The sequence below is a fragment of the Carassius carassius genome, chromosome 33, assembly GCF_963082965.1.
Source record: "Carassius carassius chromosome 33, fCarCar2.1, whole genome shotgun sequence".
NCBI classification, from domain to species: domain Eukaryota; kingdom Metazoa; phylum Chordata; class Actinopteri; order Cypriniformes; family Cyprinidae; genus Carassius; species Carassius carassius.
In genome coordinates this window covers 14,000,229-14,017,634 of record NC_081787.1, presented here as the reverse complement: position 1 = coordinate 14,017,634, position 17,406 = coordinate 14,000,229, and the positions used below count along the sequence as shown (strand labels likewise).

The following is a 17,406-nucleotide window of genomic DNA, read 5'->3' as shown; positions in this document are numbered from 1 at the left end:
CAATTTACAGTAATGATTAGCAATGTGTATATTTTGATTATAGGTTTTGATTGTCACACCGAAATAAAATCATTATAATAAAACGTTATGGCTATACAGTCTTTACAACATTAACTAACTATTATTTTTCAGTCAATTTGAAAATTTAGGCATACTGGGTCTCATTCAATCATACTTGTATATAATATACTGTAATATTCCCTAAAAGCAGTTAAAAAAGCAATAAACACCTTTAATAATGATCACCTTTCATCACCTTTCATTAGTCATGTTTATTGTTTGAGCAGTAGTGTATGAAGCAAAAATGAACTAATTCATGATAGATATTTCTGCATGTTCACACACAGGGATTGTGCAGATATATGTGTGTTTGTATGACTAGCGAATGAGACCCTCTGAATTTGCAATGAAATTGAAAAAACTGCAGTCTTGCAGTTTACATTTGCATATGTCTTCTGGTCTTAGATATGCATAACAACTTCATTCGTCTTAAGTATTATCTGGGAAATAAATCTTGCTTTGAATATGATTTCAGCTGGACATCCACAGAACTTCAAAACGGAAATGTTCCCCTCAAATCACAAAAAAGGTACTTGTCTCATCTTCTGAATTGTCATCTAAAAGGGAAGCTAAATTATTTGTCTATATTGAAACCCATGAAATACATTTTCTGTCTGTGTGAATTATAAATGCTCAGCATTCAGAATCAAAAGAGAGATATTAAAGGTGGATATTTCAGTAGTCACTCTAAATCAGCAATTTGTTTGATTTAAAAAAATGATTTGCTAAAACCTAAACCAAACTGTTTAGTTTCTCCATGTTTTTTTAATGAGTTATCGTCAAAAAATGAATTAGAAAACACATTAATGATAGTGTTAGTGCTATTTATTGAAACTAAACAGCATTTAGACATTGATGATATAACTATGCATGCATGGCTGACTGCAGTGGGCACTGTTGAGCATTTATACAAATAAAAGCATAGGTTTTCTCTTACTAGTGCATGTCTTGGGAGATGTTTGAATGCTGTTTGATTCTCTCTCAAAATAGAAAAAGCATGATGCAGGTCTTTATCTTTCCCTGTGTAATCACCCATATGTGTTTGTTTATGTTGGAATAGTATTTTTTCTCCCTCTGTGTGCTTGGATTGTGGCATGTTTGTGAGTGTGGATGTGTGCTATTTTTGTTTTCTTAATACATTTGATCTGTCTATTTGTGTGTGTGTGTGTGTGTGTGTGTGTGTCTGCCTGCTTGTGTGTTTTGTGGAGAGCAGAGCCCACTCGACAGACCACGACCAAGAGAAGAAAGAGGAAGAACTCCACCAACAATGCGTCTAACAGTAGCCTTGGCAACAGCGCTGGTGGCAAGAAACGAAGCCCTGCCAACAACTTCAATCTGACCAGCCAGGTACCTGTAAGCATCAGATCTTCTTCTTTACATCATACATTGTAACCATCCAAAACGTTAAAACAATTTTGCTCAAACTGCTGTCTAAGGATATGATTATGCTCTTAAAACACATTAAGAGGTGCTGTAGTTTTGATTCACAGTGATAGCTGTTTGACAGTCGTATCCCTGTGACCTGTGCTCAAAGGGATAGTAATAAAAAAGTTCTGTGATTTTTACTCACCCTTATGTTTTTCCAAACCTATATGACTCTCTCTCTGCCATACAACACAAAATATATTTATTTTAAGAAAGTTATTTATTTGCATCAAACAAATGAGCCATGACACAATTATAAAGCATATTCAATCCCAATGCCAAAGTAAATACACTCTCAGCACCTTCACAGAGAGAGACTCCTTAGCCCTCATTGTCAATTCCTATATTACCCACTTACAGTGTTTAACCCCAATTCAGAGGCATTTATCCCAGAGTGCCTCTTTATCCCCCAGGCTTCCTTTTCAGGCATTACTCTGGCGATCAATGTGTTCTCCCAGTTCGCACACTACAGGGTCAAACACACAGCGCACGAGTGCTAAAGCCGTTTTTGGGGATTGGGGTTGTGAGGCTGTAAATTTGTTTGCAGATGGATGATGGGATTTGTAGTGCGTGGCTTTTCCCCTGGAGTTCAGAGACAATTGGATACATGAATGCCATAGAGGAGATTAGTGTGGAGAAACAGCCGTGTTCCTGCTCAGTCTGTCAAACTGTTTACATGCTCTTCCAGCACAGCCTAATATATATATATATATATATATATATATATATATATATATATATATTAGTATATATATATATATATATCAGTATATATTATACTATTACTATAATATATATTGCTATTTAGTTTTAATTTAGTTTTATTACAGTTAAAGTACTTAAACCTAAACTTATTTAATTTCAGTTAGTTGGTTAAAGCAAAATTTTTAATCCAATATATATTTTATTTATTTGAAATGATATGGAAATGTATTTTATTTGAAATGAGTTTATTTAAATGATATTACTCCATTTAATTATAGCATATATTCATGTAAATGGCCATATAAATTGATATATAGTACAATTAAATATTTTAATTTCCACTCTCTCTCTCTCTCTCTCTCTCTCTCTCTCTCTCTCTCTCTCTCTCTCTCTCTCTCTCTCTCTCTCTCTTGAATGTTTTGTCACAAACAGAGAGAAAAGTGTTGTTGTAAGCAACTGGCTTTGTGCCAGCTCTCATTATCATATACATCCCGTGTGTGTGTGTGTGTGAGTGTGTGTGTGTGTGTGTGTGTGTGTGTGTGTGTGTGTGTGTGTGTGTGTGTGTGTGTGTGTGTGTGTGTGTGTGTGTGTTCAAAAAAAAAGGAAAGCACCAAGCCTCATTGTAAGCAATGTTGCCGTGCATGGTGTAGAGGAACATGCTGGATACATATGTAGTGTGGCCACTTGGTTTTGTCTGTGCAGTCATCGCATGCTGCCTGATCGGCCTCCTACGTGAGCCCAATCACAATGAGCTGATCATGTGACCACCAGGTTTGTTGGGTGTGGGGGGGGGGGTCTTGTATTCAACAGTAATACAACAGTGCCCCCTTGTGTTCATCTTCTTGGGCTAATGATGATTTCAGTAGTATGATGACAAATTGGTCATGTGTAACGTGCCTGGATTTGCACATACATAGAAATGTTCTCTTGTCTTAAATAATGTCCAGCTCAACTGAGGGCTTTCTGTGCTCCTCAAGCTCAGATCGATGTGGATGCAGAGCCACTCTGGGATCAGTCATTGAGGGCGGCAGGTAGTCGGTTTGTTTTGCTGTGGGCGGCTCAGTGTGGGTTTAGCCACAGGCTACATCTAATTAGACAAGAGCACTGGACAGCCTTTCCATTTGATAGCAATTAGAGCTCTCCATCAAACCACCAGCTGGAAACCTGTAGGTTGCGCGAGTGTGTCTGTATGTGTGTGTGTTAACATTTGTGATCCAGGCCCCAGTTTAACACCCAGACTGCAGGGCGACAGTTGCCTTTCAAAAACAGATGGCAAATTCAAGGCTCGTTGGCAAGCGGCATTCGTTTTTTTCTAATCTGTAACATTTCAGCTAATGACTTAATTAGCTATGCAAATTGACAAATCAGTGTGTGGATATTGTTATTTAGTAAAAAAAAAAACCACCTTAATGAATGAGAGTAATTAAGAAGCAGAGGGGTGGGAAGAACTGACAGTGACTCTGGGGTCTCAGCTAAAGCTCTTATAAGTCAACGCTCAAATAAACAGAAATGTAACAGTAAAAGATCTGAATCAAGAGACACGAGAAGCAATGAGAGCAGGTCCAGGAGCGTGAAGGGTACAAGGACTCTTCACAGTAACTAATAAACTGAGAATTAACAGGAAATAAGGGACCAAAAACACTTTTATGTTTAAGGTTATATTGGTAAGCCTTATTTATTACGGCAGCATAAACTATCAGAAACAAAAAAAGAATAATAATTCAATCATGGATTCCACAAAAATATTACGCAACACTAACTCTTTATAACTGAAAAGAAATGTTTCTTGAGCAGCAAATCAGCATATTAGAATGATTTCTGAAGGTTCAGAAATGTTTCTTGAGCAGCAAATCAGCATATTAGAATGATTTCTGAAGGTTCATTTGACACTGAAGACTGGAGTAATGGCTGTTTTAAGATTTTCCATCACAAGAATTAATTACATTTTAAAATATATAAAAATAGAAAACAATAATTTAAATTGTAATCAGATTTGCCATATATATTTACTTTATGTTTGATCAAATAAATAAGGGTATGCATAAATGATCATTAACTAATATTAATAAATGCAAGTTATTGAACTGTATTATATGACTGTATTGTAACCTAATTGTAAAGTGTTACAGTTTCTTGATTGCACATTTGCCATTTAATTTAGGCAAAGAATTGAGTGCGAAAATGCATTTGAGATACAGTAATATTGATTTTGGCTCACTAACATTCAGTTTCATTGTGTCTGTTATTTAATAAAATCTATGAATTTTAATGTCATACTAAAGTGTCACACACTATACACATTTCAGTTTAAATTCCGCCAAATTACAGTAAAATTGCATAAATTATTCATTATCAACAGGCTCAGCATTTTTTATTATTTGTATTTTAGACATTTTAATTCAAAGCTATAAATCCAGTGGGGAAAATGCACAAGAATCTGAAACTGGACAAATTGTCTCTGCATTTGACCAAAACGTTCTGATGACCAGTGTTCCATATGTACTTTTTTCTTGCAGCAGTACTTTTGTCAGCCTATTTACATTTAGTCACTTCTTGCATCTTGATCGACTGGATTGCTGTCTGATTGGATATGCACATTTCATTTACACTTGCCCACATTAATGTGTCTCAGCAAATTGGATATTAATGCAGTCTACTATAACCATGCTAAATGCAAATTCACTTTCTAAAGCTGGACAGCAAAGTTATCTATTGAACACTCTCACAACCTATAAAGAAATTAGTGTTTGAGTTTCCATGCATGTGTCTCATCTGTGTTTGCTCATGCATATGGATTGTGGGCTTCCAACGTACGTATGCTGATGCAGTTCTGCCCCATAAGGATCAAATATGGATCTAATATTCTGTTGCCTTAAATACATGACAATTCTGTATGGGACATAAAGCAATCTTACATAGAATGGGTGCTAGAAGAAGAGTAGACAGAGAGGGAGACAGATAAAGATAAAGAGCTCCCATGGTTTAGTGTGTCGACACTTCACATGTTCAGTGAAGCATGTGCTCCAGTTAACTGATCAGTTGAGCCTGAGAATTCAACTAGAGAGAGAGAAAGAAAAGAGCAGAAGACTGCACTAGAACAAAGCTCCAGACTGTGAATAGATTAAAACATTAACTAATTAATCACACAATTGATTGCAATTATCACATCTATCACATCTTGACATAATCAATCACATCTATTTTATTTATTGTATTTTTAAAATATGTTTTAAAATATATTTTATAAATAAATATATTTATATACATTATTTAAACACATTAAAATATGATTGAAACATTCTAATTGAATCACAATTGAGATCAGGTTTTTTTATATTATTTAATATATTACTAATAACTGAACATTTTATAAATATGTTTATATAAATTATTTTAACACATAAAAATACTATTTTAAAAATGTATTGTACCTAAACACACAATGTAATCACATCTATTTTTATATATTATATTTTCATGAAATACATTTCTTTTATATATATATATATATATATATATATATATATATATATATATATATATATATACAGTACAGACCAAAAGTTTGGAAACATTACTATTTTTAATGTTTTTGAAAGAAGTTTCTTCTGCTCATCAAGCCTGCATTTATTTGATCAAAAATACAGAAAAAATGTAATATTGTGATATATTATTACAATTTAAAATAATTGTTTTTAAATTTATTATACTTTAAATTATCATTTATTTCTGTGATGCAAAGCTGAATTTTTAGGATCATTATCACATGATCCTTTAGAAATCATTCTAATATTCTGATTCATTATCAAAGTTGGAAACAGTTCTGCTGCTTAATATTTTTTCAGAACATGTGATACTTTTTTAGGATACTTTGATTAATAAAAAGTAAAAAAAAAAAAAAAAAAAGAAGCTATGTTTTTAAAATATAAATATTTTGTAATAACAATATACACTACTGGTCAGTAATTTGGGGTCAGTAATTTTTTTTTCTTTCCTTATTTTTAAATAAAATCAATACTTTTATTCAGATGTGTTAAATTGATAAAAAGTGATAGTAAAGAAAATATATTATTAGCATATATATTATTAGAATTTTTTTTTTATTTTGAATAAATGCAGTTCTTTTTAACCTTTTTTTCATCAAATATATTAGACAGCAGAACTGTTCCCAACACATAATAAATCTGAATATTAGAATGATTTCTAAATGATCATGTGATAGACTGGATGTTACATGTGACACTGAAGGCTGGAGTAATGATGCTGAAAATTCAGCTTTGCATCACAGGAATAAATTATTTTTAAGTATATTCAATTAGAAAACGTACTCGGTTACTAAACGTAACCTCGGTTCTCTCTAGAAGAGCGAACGAGTACTGCGTCTTAGCTAAGGCACTACGGGAAAAGTCTCTTTTCACGAAATACTGAAGCAAAAAATTATCCTTAATTTTGTATTTTTGTAACGCGCATTTGCAGCAGTACACAGCCATAGGCGAGACGGCTCGTTCGCTCATTGGCTTGTCCTGCGGCAACTGCACAGCCTATCGAGCGCAGGCTGATGCAACATCAGACCAATAACCCGCCGAAACGGGTGTGGCCCAACCTATAAAAGGAGCTCGAAAAGGCTGACTCACCTGATTTATTTCATCGCCGAAGCGAACCAGAGTGAATCGTACGCACGGCAGAGAACGCAGTACTCGTTCGCTCTTCTAGAGAGAACCGAGGTTACGTTTAGTAACCGAGTACGTTCTCTTACGAGAGCTCTCTCGTACTGCGTCTTAGCTAAGACGCTACGGGAACCCAATGTAAAACGCCGTGCGCGCAGGGATCACACACCAATAAACCTGAAGCAACGCCCAGGATTTACAGTGCACAGTCACCTGAGGGACTCACAGAGAGTCCAGGACAGAAAGGGGGGAAGCCCTCCGTCCCATATCTAGCAGCATCCGTAGATGCGGCAATATGACATCACACAGCCGAGGCAAGGCCTGTGTGGCAATGCGGGTCTTACGCAATACTGCCCATATAACAGTCGGCAGCGCATAGCGCTCATGAACTCAGAATTCCCCTCAGGGCCCTGATTCGACTATACCGACAGCAGCCTTGCTTGCAAGGCGGGAACCTCCAGGTTATAGAACCTGATAAATGTAGACGGCGAGGCCCAACCTGCCGCCATACATATATCCTGCAAGGAGATCCCAGCAGACCATGCCCACGACGAGGCGACGCCTCTTGTGGAGGGTGCTCTGACGCCCAACGGGCACTGAAGGCCCCTGGAAGCGTAAGCTAACGCTATGGCGTCAACTATCCATCTGGATAGAGTCTGTCTCAAAACAGCCATTCCCTTGGAACGTCCACCGAACGAGACAAACAGCTGCTCCGTCTGCCGAAAGGCAGCAGAGCGAGACACATAAGCTCTTAAAACCCTGACAGGGCAAATCCTCCATCCTCCCCTGACACCGGCAGGGCAGACAGGGCAATAACCTGAGCCCGAAACAGTGTGTTGAGGGATTTCGGCACATAACCGTGCCTAGGTTTGAGTATGACTCTTGAGTCATTGGGCCCAAACTCCAAGCATGACTGGCTCACCGAGAGCGCGTGCAAATCACCCACACGCTTCACAGAAGCGAGAGCCAACAAGAATACTGTCTTGAACGACAGATGCTGAAGGCTAACCGATTGGATAGGCTCAAAAGGGGGACCCTTCAAGGCCTCCAAAACCGCCGCGAGGTCCCACATAGGGACTGACGGAGGTCTGGGAGGATTCAGCCTCCTAGCTCCTCTGAGGAACCGGATGACCAAATCGTTCCTTCCTATTGACTGACCGGACGCCGTTTCAGAAAACGCCGCGATGGCCGCCACATAAACTTTGAGCGTGGATGGGGCTCTGCCCTTATCCAACAGCTCCTGTAGGAAGGAGAGGACCTCCGTCACCTCACAACTGAGGGGTGAATAACCTCAAGCTGTGCACCAGCTGGAGAACACCGACAACTTCGAGGCATACAGACGTTGTGTCGACGGAGCTCTAGCCTGAGTGATGGTATTTAGCACTCCCACTGCGAGATCAGCGGGTAACCGTTGAGTGCCCACACATGGAGGGACCACAACTCCGGTTGAGGGTGCCAAATCGAGCCCCTGGCCTGCGAGAGGAGGTCCCTCCTCAACGGTACCGGCCACGGGGCGACATCTGCTAACTGCATCAAATCTGGGAACCATGGTTGGTTCTTCCAAAGAGGTGCTACAAGCAGTATTGAACATCTCGTTTCTCTCACCCATTCTATCACCTGCGGAAGGAGGGAGACGGAAGGGAACGCATAAAGCGGGCAGCACGGCCATCTCCGTGACAGCGCGCTTTCGTTCTTGGAAAAGAACGCGGGGCAGTGAGCGTTTTCGTGGGACGCAAAGAGGTCCACCTTCGCCATGCCAAATCTCTCCCACAACAGCCGGACTGTTTGCGGGTGTAGAGACCATTCGCCCGTAGGAACATTGCCTCTGGACAGCCTGTCTGGACCCAGATTCTGCAGTCCAGGCACATGCACTGCTCTCAGTGAGCGCACGTTGCGCTGAGCCCAAACCAGGAGGCGTTCCGTCAGCCTGCACAGGTTTCGGGACCCGAGACCGCCCTGGCGATTTATGTAGGACACCACGGACATGTTGTCCGAACGGACTACGACGTGGTGATCCTTGATATGGGGACAAAAGCGCGTCAGCACGTTCTCCACTGCCAGCATTTCCAGGCAGTTGATATGATGGAGCTTTTCCCGTTCTGACCATAGGCCAAAGGAAGGTCTGCCTTCGAACAGCGCTCCCCATCCCGAAGTGGAGGCGTCCGTCGACACCATTTTCACACTCGGGGAAGTCCCCAGGCTTACACCTGATCGGTACCAGCCGTTCGCTGTCCAAGGTGCTAGAGCCGCAACACAGCTCTGATCGACCTTGAAATGCAGCCGGCCAGACGCCCACGCTCTGCGCGGCACCCGAGCCTTCAGCCAGAACTGCAGGGGGCGCATGCGGAGCAGGCCCAGCCGCAGAACCGGAGATGCTGAGGCCATGAGACCCAGCATCTTTTGACAGTGTTTGAGCGACACGGTCGTGCCGCAGTGGAAAGAACTCGCTGCGCGCTGAATGCCCATCGCGCGCTGTGGTGACAGCCGTGCCGTCATGGAACACGAGTTCAGAACCATACCCAGAAACAGGATCGTCTGACTGGGGTTCAGTGAACTCTTCGCCCAATTGACACTGAGGCCGAGCTTCTCGAGGTGATCGAGTAAAACGGCCCTGTGGTCCACAAGCTCCGCTCGTGATCGGGCAATAACCAGCCAGTCGTCCAAATAATTCAGCACTCGTATGCCTCTGAGTCTGAGAGGAGCGAGCGCTGCATCCATGCACCTCGTAAACGAACGAGGAGCTACGGACAAGCCGAATGGCAGGACTGTAAACTGGTATGCCTGGCCCTCAAAGGCGAATCTCAAATATCGCCTGTGGTTTGACGCTATCTGTATTTGAAAATACACGTCCTTCAGATCTATTGACATGAACCAGTCCCCTCTGCGAACCTGCGCGAGGAGCTTCCTGGTCGTGAGCATTTTGAAACTGCGTTTCATCAATGCCTTGTTCAGCTGTCTTAGATCCAGTATGGGCCTGAGACCCCCGTCTCTCTTGGGCACCAGAAAGTATCTGCTGTAGAGCCCCCCCTCGCTTTGAGCTTGAGACACAGGCTCTACAGCCCCTTTGCTCAACAGTTTTGATATTTCGGCCCGAAGTATGTGTGCTACTTCTGTTTTGACCGTAGTTTCGACGCGCGCTGAAAAGCGCGGTGGGCGTCGAGACAACTGTAGCGAGTAGCCTCTCTTTATAATGCCTAGCACCCAATCCGAAACCCCTGGAAGCGCTGACCATGCATCTGCATGAATGGCTAAGGGCTGGATGCGAAACGCGCTCTGTTGACTGGGCAACGGCGGCGCTCGAGTGTGCTGCGCATCTGAGGCGGGGAGCGCGCTGATCACAGCGGGCAGATCGCTCTTCCTCGACTCCGTTCCGGCGCTTAACCGACTGGGGGGAGGCTGAGCGGGTCCCGTGGGACTCGATATATCTGTGAGTAACCGTGGGCTGCATGTGTGCACTTTTACCACTTTCAACTCGCTGTCTGCCTGTGCAGAATGTACGTGCAAGGGCCTCGTTTTTACAGAAGCCCCGCGCCGTATGTGACATAGTGTATGTGGGCACTGGGAAGTGGGCACGTTTACTATGCGGTGCGCTCGACCGATCTGTGTCGATCTTATGTGCGCTAGCCCTGTGTGCAGGGCTGTGCTTACATGAGGAGATGGGCACTGAGGAGTGGGTATCGTCACAACATTTATAGCACCATCGGCCGTGGCTGGAACACCAGAAAAAACACTCTTTTTGTGAAACATCTGGGTAGCCGTGATAACGGCTTTTGTGTGCAGGCAAGCGGGCACTCGTTTAGGCTTGTGCATTGCAGAAGACACTGAGGCAGTCACAACTCTTGGAACTGCAACAGCGGCGCGCTTGGGTGAGAGCTCGGCCGCAGCGGAACTCGAACACCGGCGCTTTCCCAGCAGTGCTAGGATGCTTTCAGGGCTTCTGGCTTCACCGCAATCCTCCGTCGCGATGACGCAGCAGGAGGCGGTGGGCGTGACTGAGAGCTCTGTGGGGCCGGTCTAGAGCGGCTAGCTGCAGAACTGGAGCGCTTCGGCAAGAAGTGCTTGAACGCCTGCGAAGCTTTCTGGTCCTCGGCGAATCTCTCCACAAACTCGTTGACGGAAGATCCGAAGAGGCCGGCAGGAGTTAGCGGCGCGTCAAGGAACGCAGCGCGCTCAGACTCCTTGATGTCAGAAAGCATCAGCCACAAATGCCTCTCAGCCACCGTAGCGGAAGCCATAACCCGTCCCATGGCCTCACATCACACAGCCGAGGCAAAGCCTGACCAATGTGGCAATGCGGGTCTTACGCAATACTGCCCATATAACAGTCGGCAGCGCATAGCGCTCATGAACTCAGAATTCCCCTCAGGGCCCTGATTCGACTATACCGACAGCAGCCTTGCTGTGCAGCGGACTTAGTAGCGCGGAGGGAGAGATCCGAAGCACTCCTCAGATCCGCGAGACAGATCGCTTCAGGTCCCATCTCATCCAGCTTGCGGAGAAGCTCGCCCTGGAAAATCTGTAGCGTAGCCATGGTGTGTAACGCAGATGCAGCCTGCCCAGCAGCAGAGAATATCCGTGCGAGCAGCGATGACGTCATGCGGCAGGCTTTGGATGGCAACGCCGCCTTAGTCCGCCGTCCAGCAGAGGACGGGCAAAGGTGCGCTGCTATAGCCTGTTCCACCGGCGGAAGTGACAGGTAGCCTCTGTTCTTAGCACGTCCAGTGTGGAGAATGCTGGCGAAACAGATGAGCGGATTCTCACCGAGAATGGAGCGTCCCAAGCTTTCGCCACTTCTTCGTGAAGCTCAGGAAGAAAAGGGGCGTGCTTTGAGCTTGAGGAAGAGCGATCATCCGGAGGAAAGCTACCATCCAGCCGGGAACGTGAAGGGGGCGCTGGTGCAGACCACTCGAGGCCGAGGCTCGCCGCGGCCAGCGAGAGTACACGCATCAGCTCCTTATCGATATCCCCCCGTCTGCTGGGCCTCTGAGCAGTGGGCGCGAGATCCACAGAGCTCGCCCAACCCTCACTGCCCGAAGCAAGCAGAGAGCACGTGTCTTCTTCCTCTGACGCGGGCCTGAGATCCACTTCCTCAGATGACGCGTCGGCAAGCAGCAGACACTGAGCATCGGGAAGCGATGCAGGGGAGGCCGGCAAAGCAGAGGGAACCGGCGAGCTCGGCCGAGCTGGAGGCGGTTCTGGTAGGCGCTTGCGAGCGGCGCTTCTTACGGCGCAGCGGATGATGCAGGCTTCGAGAAGGATGCCAGGCGAGTCCTCAGAGTCACCATAGGCATTAACTCGCAATGAGGGCATCCGCCGTCAGCGAGCGCGAGCGCTGCATGGTCCTCGCCCAGACAGGAGACGCAGATGACGTGATGATCTCCTTCGCTGAGCGGGGCTCTGCACGAGCCGCACGAGGGCATCTTTAGAAAGACGCAGCTCTTTTGTGAATGTGCGTCGCAGGGCGAACACACACACAGGATATAACAGAATAAGGATGTAAAGGATATGGGCGCCGGATAGTGCAGCAGGAACGGCAGTGGAAGGCGGGGATGCCAGCAGCTTCAGGATGGCTCGTCCTGCTGATATGCTCTTCCAGACGGCGCTTGCTTCCTCGTGATCCAGCGATGCGTGAGCTTCGCTGAAGAGATGAAAAATCAGGTGAGTCAGCCTTTTCGAGCTCCTTTTATAGGCTGGGCCACACCCGTTTCGGCGGGAAGTGGCAAGAAGGGCGCGAAGCATGGTCTGATGTTGCATCAGCCTGCGCTCGATAGGCTGTGCAGTTGCCGCAGAACAAGCCAATGAGCGAACGAGCCGTCTCGCCTATGGCTGTGTACTGCTGCAAATGCGCTTTACAAAAATACAAAATCAAGGATAATTTTTTGCTTCAGTATTTCGTGAAAAGAGACTTTTCCCGTAGCGTCTTAGCTAAGACGCAGTACGAGAGAGCTCTCGTAAGAGAACTATTATTTTAAGTTGTAATAATATTTCACAATATTACTGTTTTTTCTGTATTTTTGATCAAATAAATGCAGGCTTGATGAGCAGAAGAAACTTCTTTCAAAAACATTAAAAATAGTAATGTTTCCAAACTTTTGGTCTGTACTGTATATATATTTACACACACACATTTTTGACACATTAAAATAATTTTTAAAAGTTCTATTTAATAGAACTAATCTCACAATTTTAAATGTAATTAATTTCATCTACTTTTAGATATTAACCAAGTTTCTCATGGTTAAATGTAGACCTTTTTATCTGCCATGGGAGTTCATTTCCACCATAATAACCGCAGTCTATATTCCACCGGATGCTAATGCCAAGCTTGCTTTGAACGAACTTCATGCAGCCATTAGTAAACAACAGACTGCTCACCCGGACGCTGCTTTTATTGTCGCGGATGATTTTAATCACTGCAAATTAAAGACAGTGCTCCCCAAATTTCACCAGCATGTTTCCTGCCACACCAGAGGAGACAAAACTTTGGATCATGTTTACACAAACATTAATGGAGCTTACATCGCGACCCCCCTCCCCCACCCCAGACAATCTGATCACCTTTCTTTGTTTCTCACCCCTAAGTATTCACCCCTCATCAACCGTGTGAAGCCATCAGTGAGGACCATCAAATGGCGCTTTTCCATTACCAGTACCAGCTCGACTCGCCTCGGCTCGGCTCGCTTTTCGCTCCGTTTTCCATTGCAGATAGTACCTCCACAATAGTACCTGGTTGTCATAGCGACGCTGCAGGAAACTGCCGTGACGTAATCTTCTACGCGACACAAACCCGCTAGCCACACACACAGGACAATGGAGGAAATCGAGTGCATGTTGTTTTTGATCCTCGGGATGTGGCTGTTTCTCACAGCAAGAAGACAAACGTTGTTTCAGGAGAGGCTGAGGGCAGCAAAACGAAACACTGCTGAAAAAACTATCTGGATACTATTGCTGGCGCGTGTAATGATGACGCAGTGAATAGTGACGATTCTCTCTGACCAATCAGCAGTCTGCTGTGTTTTCACGTCAAATTATAGTATCGCCTCAGCTCGCTTGGAACCTCGCCAGAGGTGGTACGAAAAAAGGTACCTGGAAGCCGGTACAGGTACAACTTTTACACAGTGGAAAACCAAACAGAGCCGAGTCGAGGCGAGCCGAGGCGAGCTGGTACTGTGTAGTGGAAAAGCGCCAAAAGTGTGGCCAACTGGAGCAGACTCTTTACTTCAAGACAGGTTTCAACACACTGACTGGAGTATGTTTGCTTCTCAGGCTGCTTGTGGCTCTCACACGGACATTGATATCTAAACCTCCTCTTTACTGGATCACATCAACACCACCATTGACAGTGTTACAACAGAGAAACAGATAACAAAATATCCTAATCAGAAGCCATGGATGAACAAGGAGGTGCGATGACAGTCAGATGACGCTCAGGCCTACAGTAAATCAAGGGCTAACCTGAAAAGGGGCATCAAAAAGGCCAAGTACTGCTACAAGCTGAAGGTAGAGGAACACTTTTCCAACTCTGACCCCCGACGCATGTGGCAGGGCATCCAGATCATCAGTGACTACAAGTCAAGCAACTACATTCCAACGGTCATGGACGTCTCCTTCCTTAACGAGCTAAATGACTTCTATGCTCGCTTCAACAGCGACAGCAAGGAGACGGCCACCAAAATCACACACTCAGCAAACCACCAAACCCTAAAACTTGGAAAACTCCACAGATGTCCACACTGCATTGAGCCGGATCAACGCACGCAAGGCTGCTGGCCCAGATGGCATTCCTGGATGTGTGCTTAGGGCATGTGCAGAGCAGCTTGCATGTCTTCACAGACATTTTCAACCTGTCTCTCACCCAAGCAACTGTGCCAACATGTTTTAAGTCCACATCCATTGTGCCAGTACCGAAACACTCCTCCCCAAAGTGCCTGATTGACTATCGCCCTGTAGCACTCACACCCATCATTATGAAGTGCTTCCTAGCACACCTCAAAGACTGCCTCCCACCCACACTGGACCCACACCAATTTGCCTACCGTAGGAATAGGAGCACAGAGGATGCAGTATGCACAGTGCTGCACTCTGCACTCACACACCTGGACCATAACAACACGTATGTTAGGATGTTGTTTGTTGACTTCAATTCAGCATTTAACACCGTCATTCCCTCCAAGCTGACCACAAAACTTGGAGACCTGGACATTAACACCTCCCTCTGCAACTGGATTATGGACTTTCTGACCAACAGGCCTCAGCATGTTCGGTCAGGCCACACCCACTCCATCACCATCACACTTAACACTGGCGTACCACAGGGCTGTGTGCTGAGCCCATTTCTTTACTCCCTTTACACCCACGACTGCAAGCCTGTGCATGGATCCAACTCCATCATTAAGTTTGCAGACGACACCACAGTGATTGGCCTCATCACAGACAACAATGAGACTGCCTACAGGGAGGAGGTACAGCACCTGGCCACATGGTGCGCTGACAATAACCTGCTCCTTAACACCAATAAGACTAAGGAGCTCATTGGGGACTTAAGGAAGAAGAAAGGAAGCACGCATGACCCCATCCACATTAACGGGATGGTTGTTGAACGTGTCTCCAGCTTCAAGTTCCTGGGAACCACCATCTCGGAGGAACTGTCCTGGGCCACAAACACCTCCAGCCTGGTCAAGAAGGCTCACCAGCGCCTTTTCTTCCTCAGGACACTGAAGAAGAACCAGCTGTCTTCATCCATCCTGGTGAACTTTTACTAGTGTGCAATCGAGAGCATCCTGACCAGTTGCATCACAGTCTGGAATGGGAACTGCTCAGTGGCTGACCGCAAGGCACTGCAGAGGGTGGTGAAAACTGCCCAACACATCACAGGGACACCACTTCCTGCTCTTGAGGACATCCAGAGGAAACACTGCCTACGACGAGCTCGCAGCATTCTCAAGGACTCCTCTCACCCTGACCATGGACTGTTTAACCTCCTGCCCTTCGGGATGCGCTTCAGGAGCCTCCGGACAAGGACCACAAGATTCAGGAACAGCTTTTTCCCCTAAAGCTGTCTCCTTGCTGAACTCTGCCCTCTGATACCCCTCAACAACCATCACACCACACACACAGACTCCTCCCCCTCTTCAACACTACATCTGAATGATTTATTTATTTATTTACAACAAGCAAAAAAACAGTAACTTGTTATCACTTGCACTACTGTCTGTTCATCCAGGAACACTGAATAATCCATTTGCACACTGAAATATTTTCTATGCACTTTACTGTCCATTGCAATAGTGTAATTATGTTCCTATGTTCATAGTTCTGCCTATAGTGTACATACACTTTTACATAATCCACCTGTATAGTATGTTCATAGCACACCTATCTATATATCATGCTTATAGTATTTAAAATCTGTAAATTATGTTCATAATACTTATCTGTATAGTTATTGTACATATTGTAGACCTTGTATATTCTGCACTTACTGCTTATTGCACTTCTGGTTAGATGCTAACTGCATTTCGTTGCCTTGTACCTTACATGTGCAGTGACAATAAAGTTGAATCTAATCTAATCTAATCTAGTATTCTTACAGACTTACTTGTTTTCTCTTCATCTGTACCCAAAGTTTCTTCATATATATGAAACCTTCCTTAAATTGTTGTTCTTTTCTTAGGTTTTTGACTGTATAACTGTATGTATTACAGGATGTGATGGTGGTAGGTGAACCCACTCTGATGGGCGGGGAGTTTGGCGATGAGGATGAGCGTCTGATCACGCGACTAGAAAATACACAATATGATGCCAACAATGGCCTGGACGATGATGATGACTTCACAAGCTCGCCGGCACTCGGCAACAATGGTCCCTGGAACAGCAAGCCACCCACAGGACAAGACAGCAAGCCAGAGAGTACGGCCTCACAGCCCTCTCAGTAGGAGGGCTACCCGTTAAACCACCAGGGCGGCGCTCTTTCTCTCTGACCTCACTTTTTACCCTTGATGATGTAAATCCCATGTGATGGTGTCAATGATGTCATTCATTTTCACCAGTTAATTTGGGTAACATTTAAGAACTTCACAGACCAAACTTTGGCAGCAATATTTGCTCACTGGATTTTTTTCAAAATCATCTAGCTAGGCTACAAAGCAGCCCAAGAAATGTGACTCTTGGAGGAACTTGACTTTATCAAGGCTGAATGAGCGATCTGATTTAACAGAGGCCTGAATTTGGGATAGCTTCATCCCAATAATCAATGTTAAAAATGTACCAGTCTTGCATTTGATCACACATCTCCATACAGACTCCAGTTGGCAACCACACTTGACATCAACCAAACGCTGAAGAGACGATCATGTTGGCATGTTGTCTTCTCAGTGGAGACTGACTGGAACTGCAGAGGCATCCACTGAGACCAGTCCCTGAACATTTGCATTTTTTATTGGAAACTAATTTGGCTATTGTCTTTTTCCCTTTGCTTTCACTTAAAAGTGAACTGCCTTGCTTTCCTTCAACACAACAGGCTGCATTAACAAAGACAGCTTGCATTGAA

The 17,406-nt window shown here is 44.5% G+C and overlaps 1 protein-coding gene across 2 annotated transcripts in view; it reads left to right on the top strand.

Annotated features, from left to right (window-relative positions):
* LOC132113792 (LIM domain-binding protein 2-like) overlaps positions 1-16,897 on the top strand; it is a 60,969-nt gene extending 44,072 nt beyond the window's left edge. Inside the window, exons 7-9 of one of the 2 annotated variants that reach the window (XM_059521793.1) lie at positions 536-589; positions 1,274-1,407; positions 16,562-16,897. In XM_059521793.1, the coding sequence (XP_059377776.1) occupies positions 536-589; positions 1,274-1,407; positions 16,562-16,792 (419 nt within the window). In that variant the 3' untranslated portion in view covers positions 16,793-16,897. Of the gene's footprint in view, positions 1-535; positions 590-1,273; positions 1,414-16,561 lie in introns of both variants that reach the window. The other variant, XM_059521792.1, reaches the window with a different exon arrangement.
* The last annotated feature ends 509 nt before the right edge of the window (positions 16,898-17,406 follow it).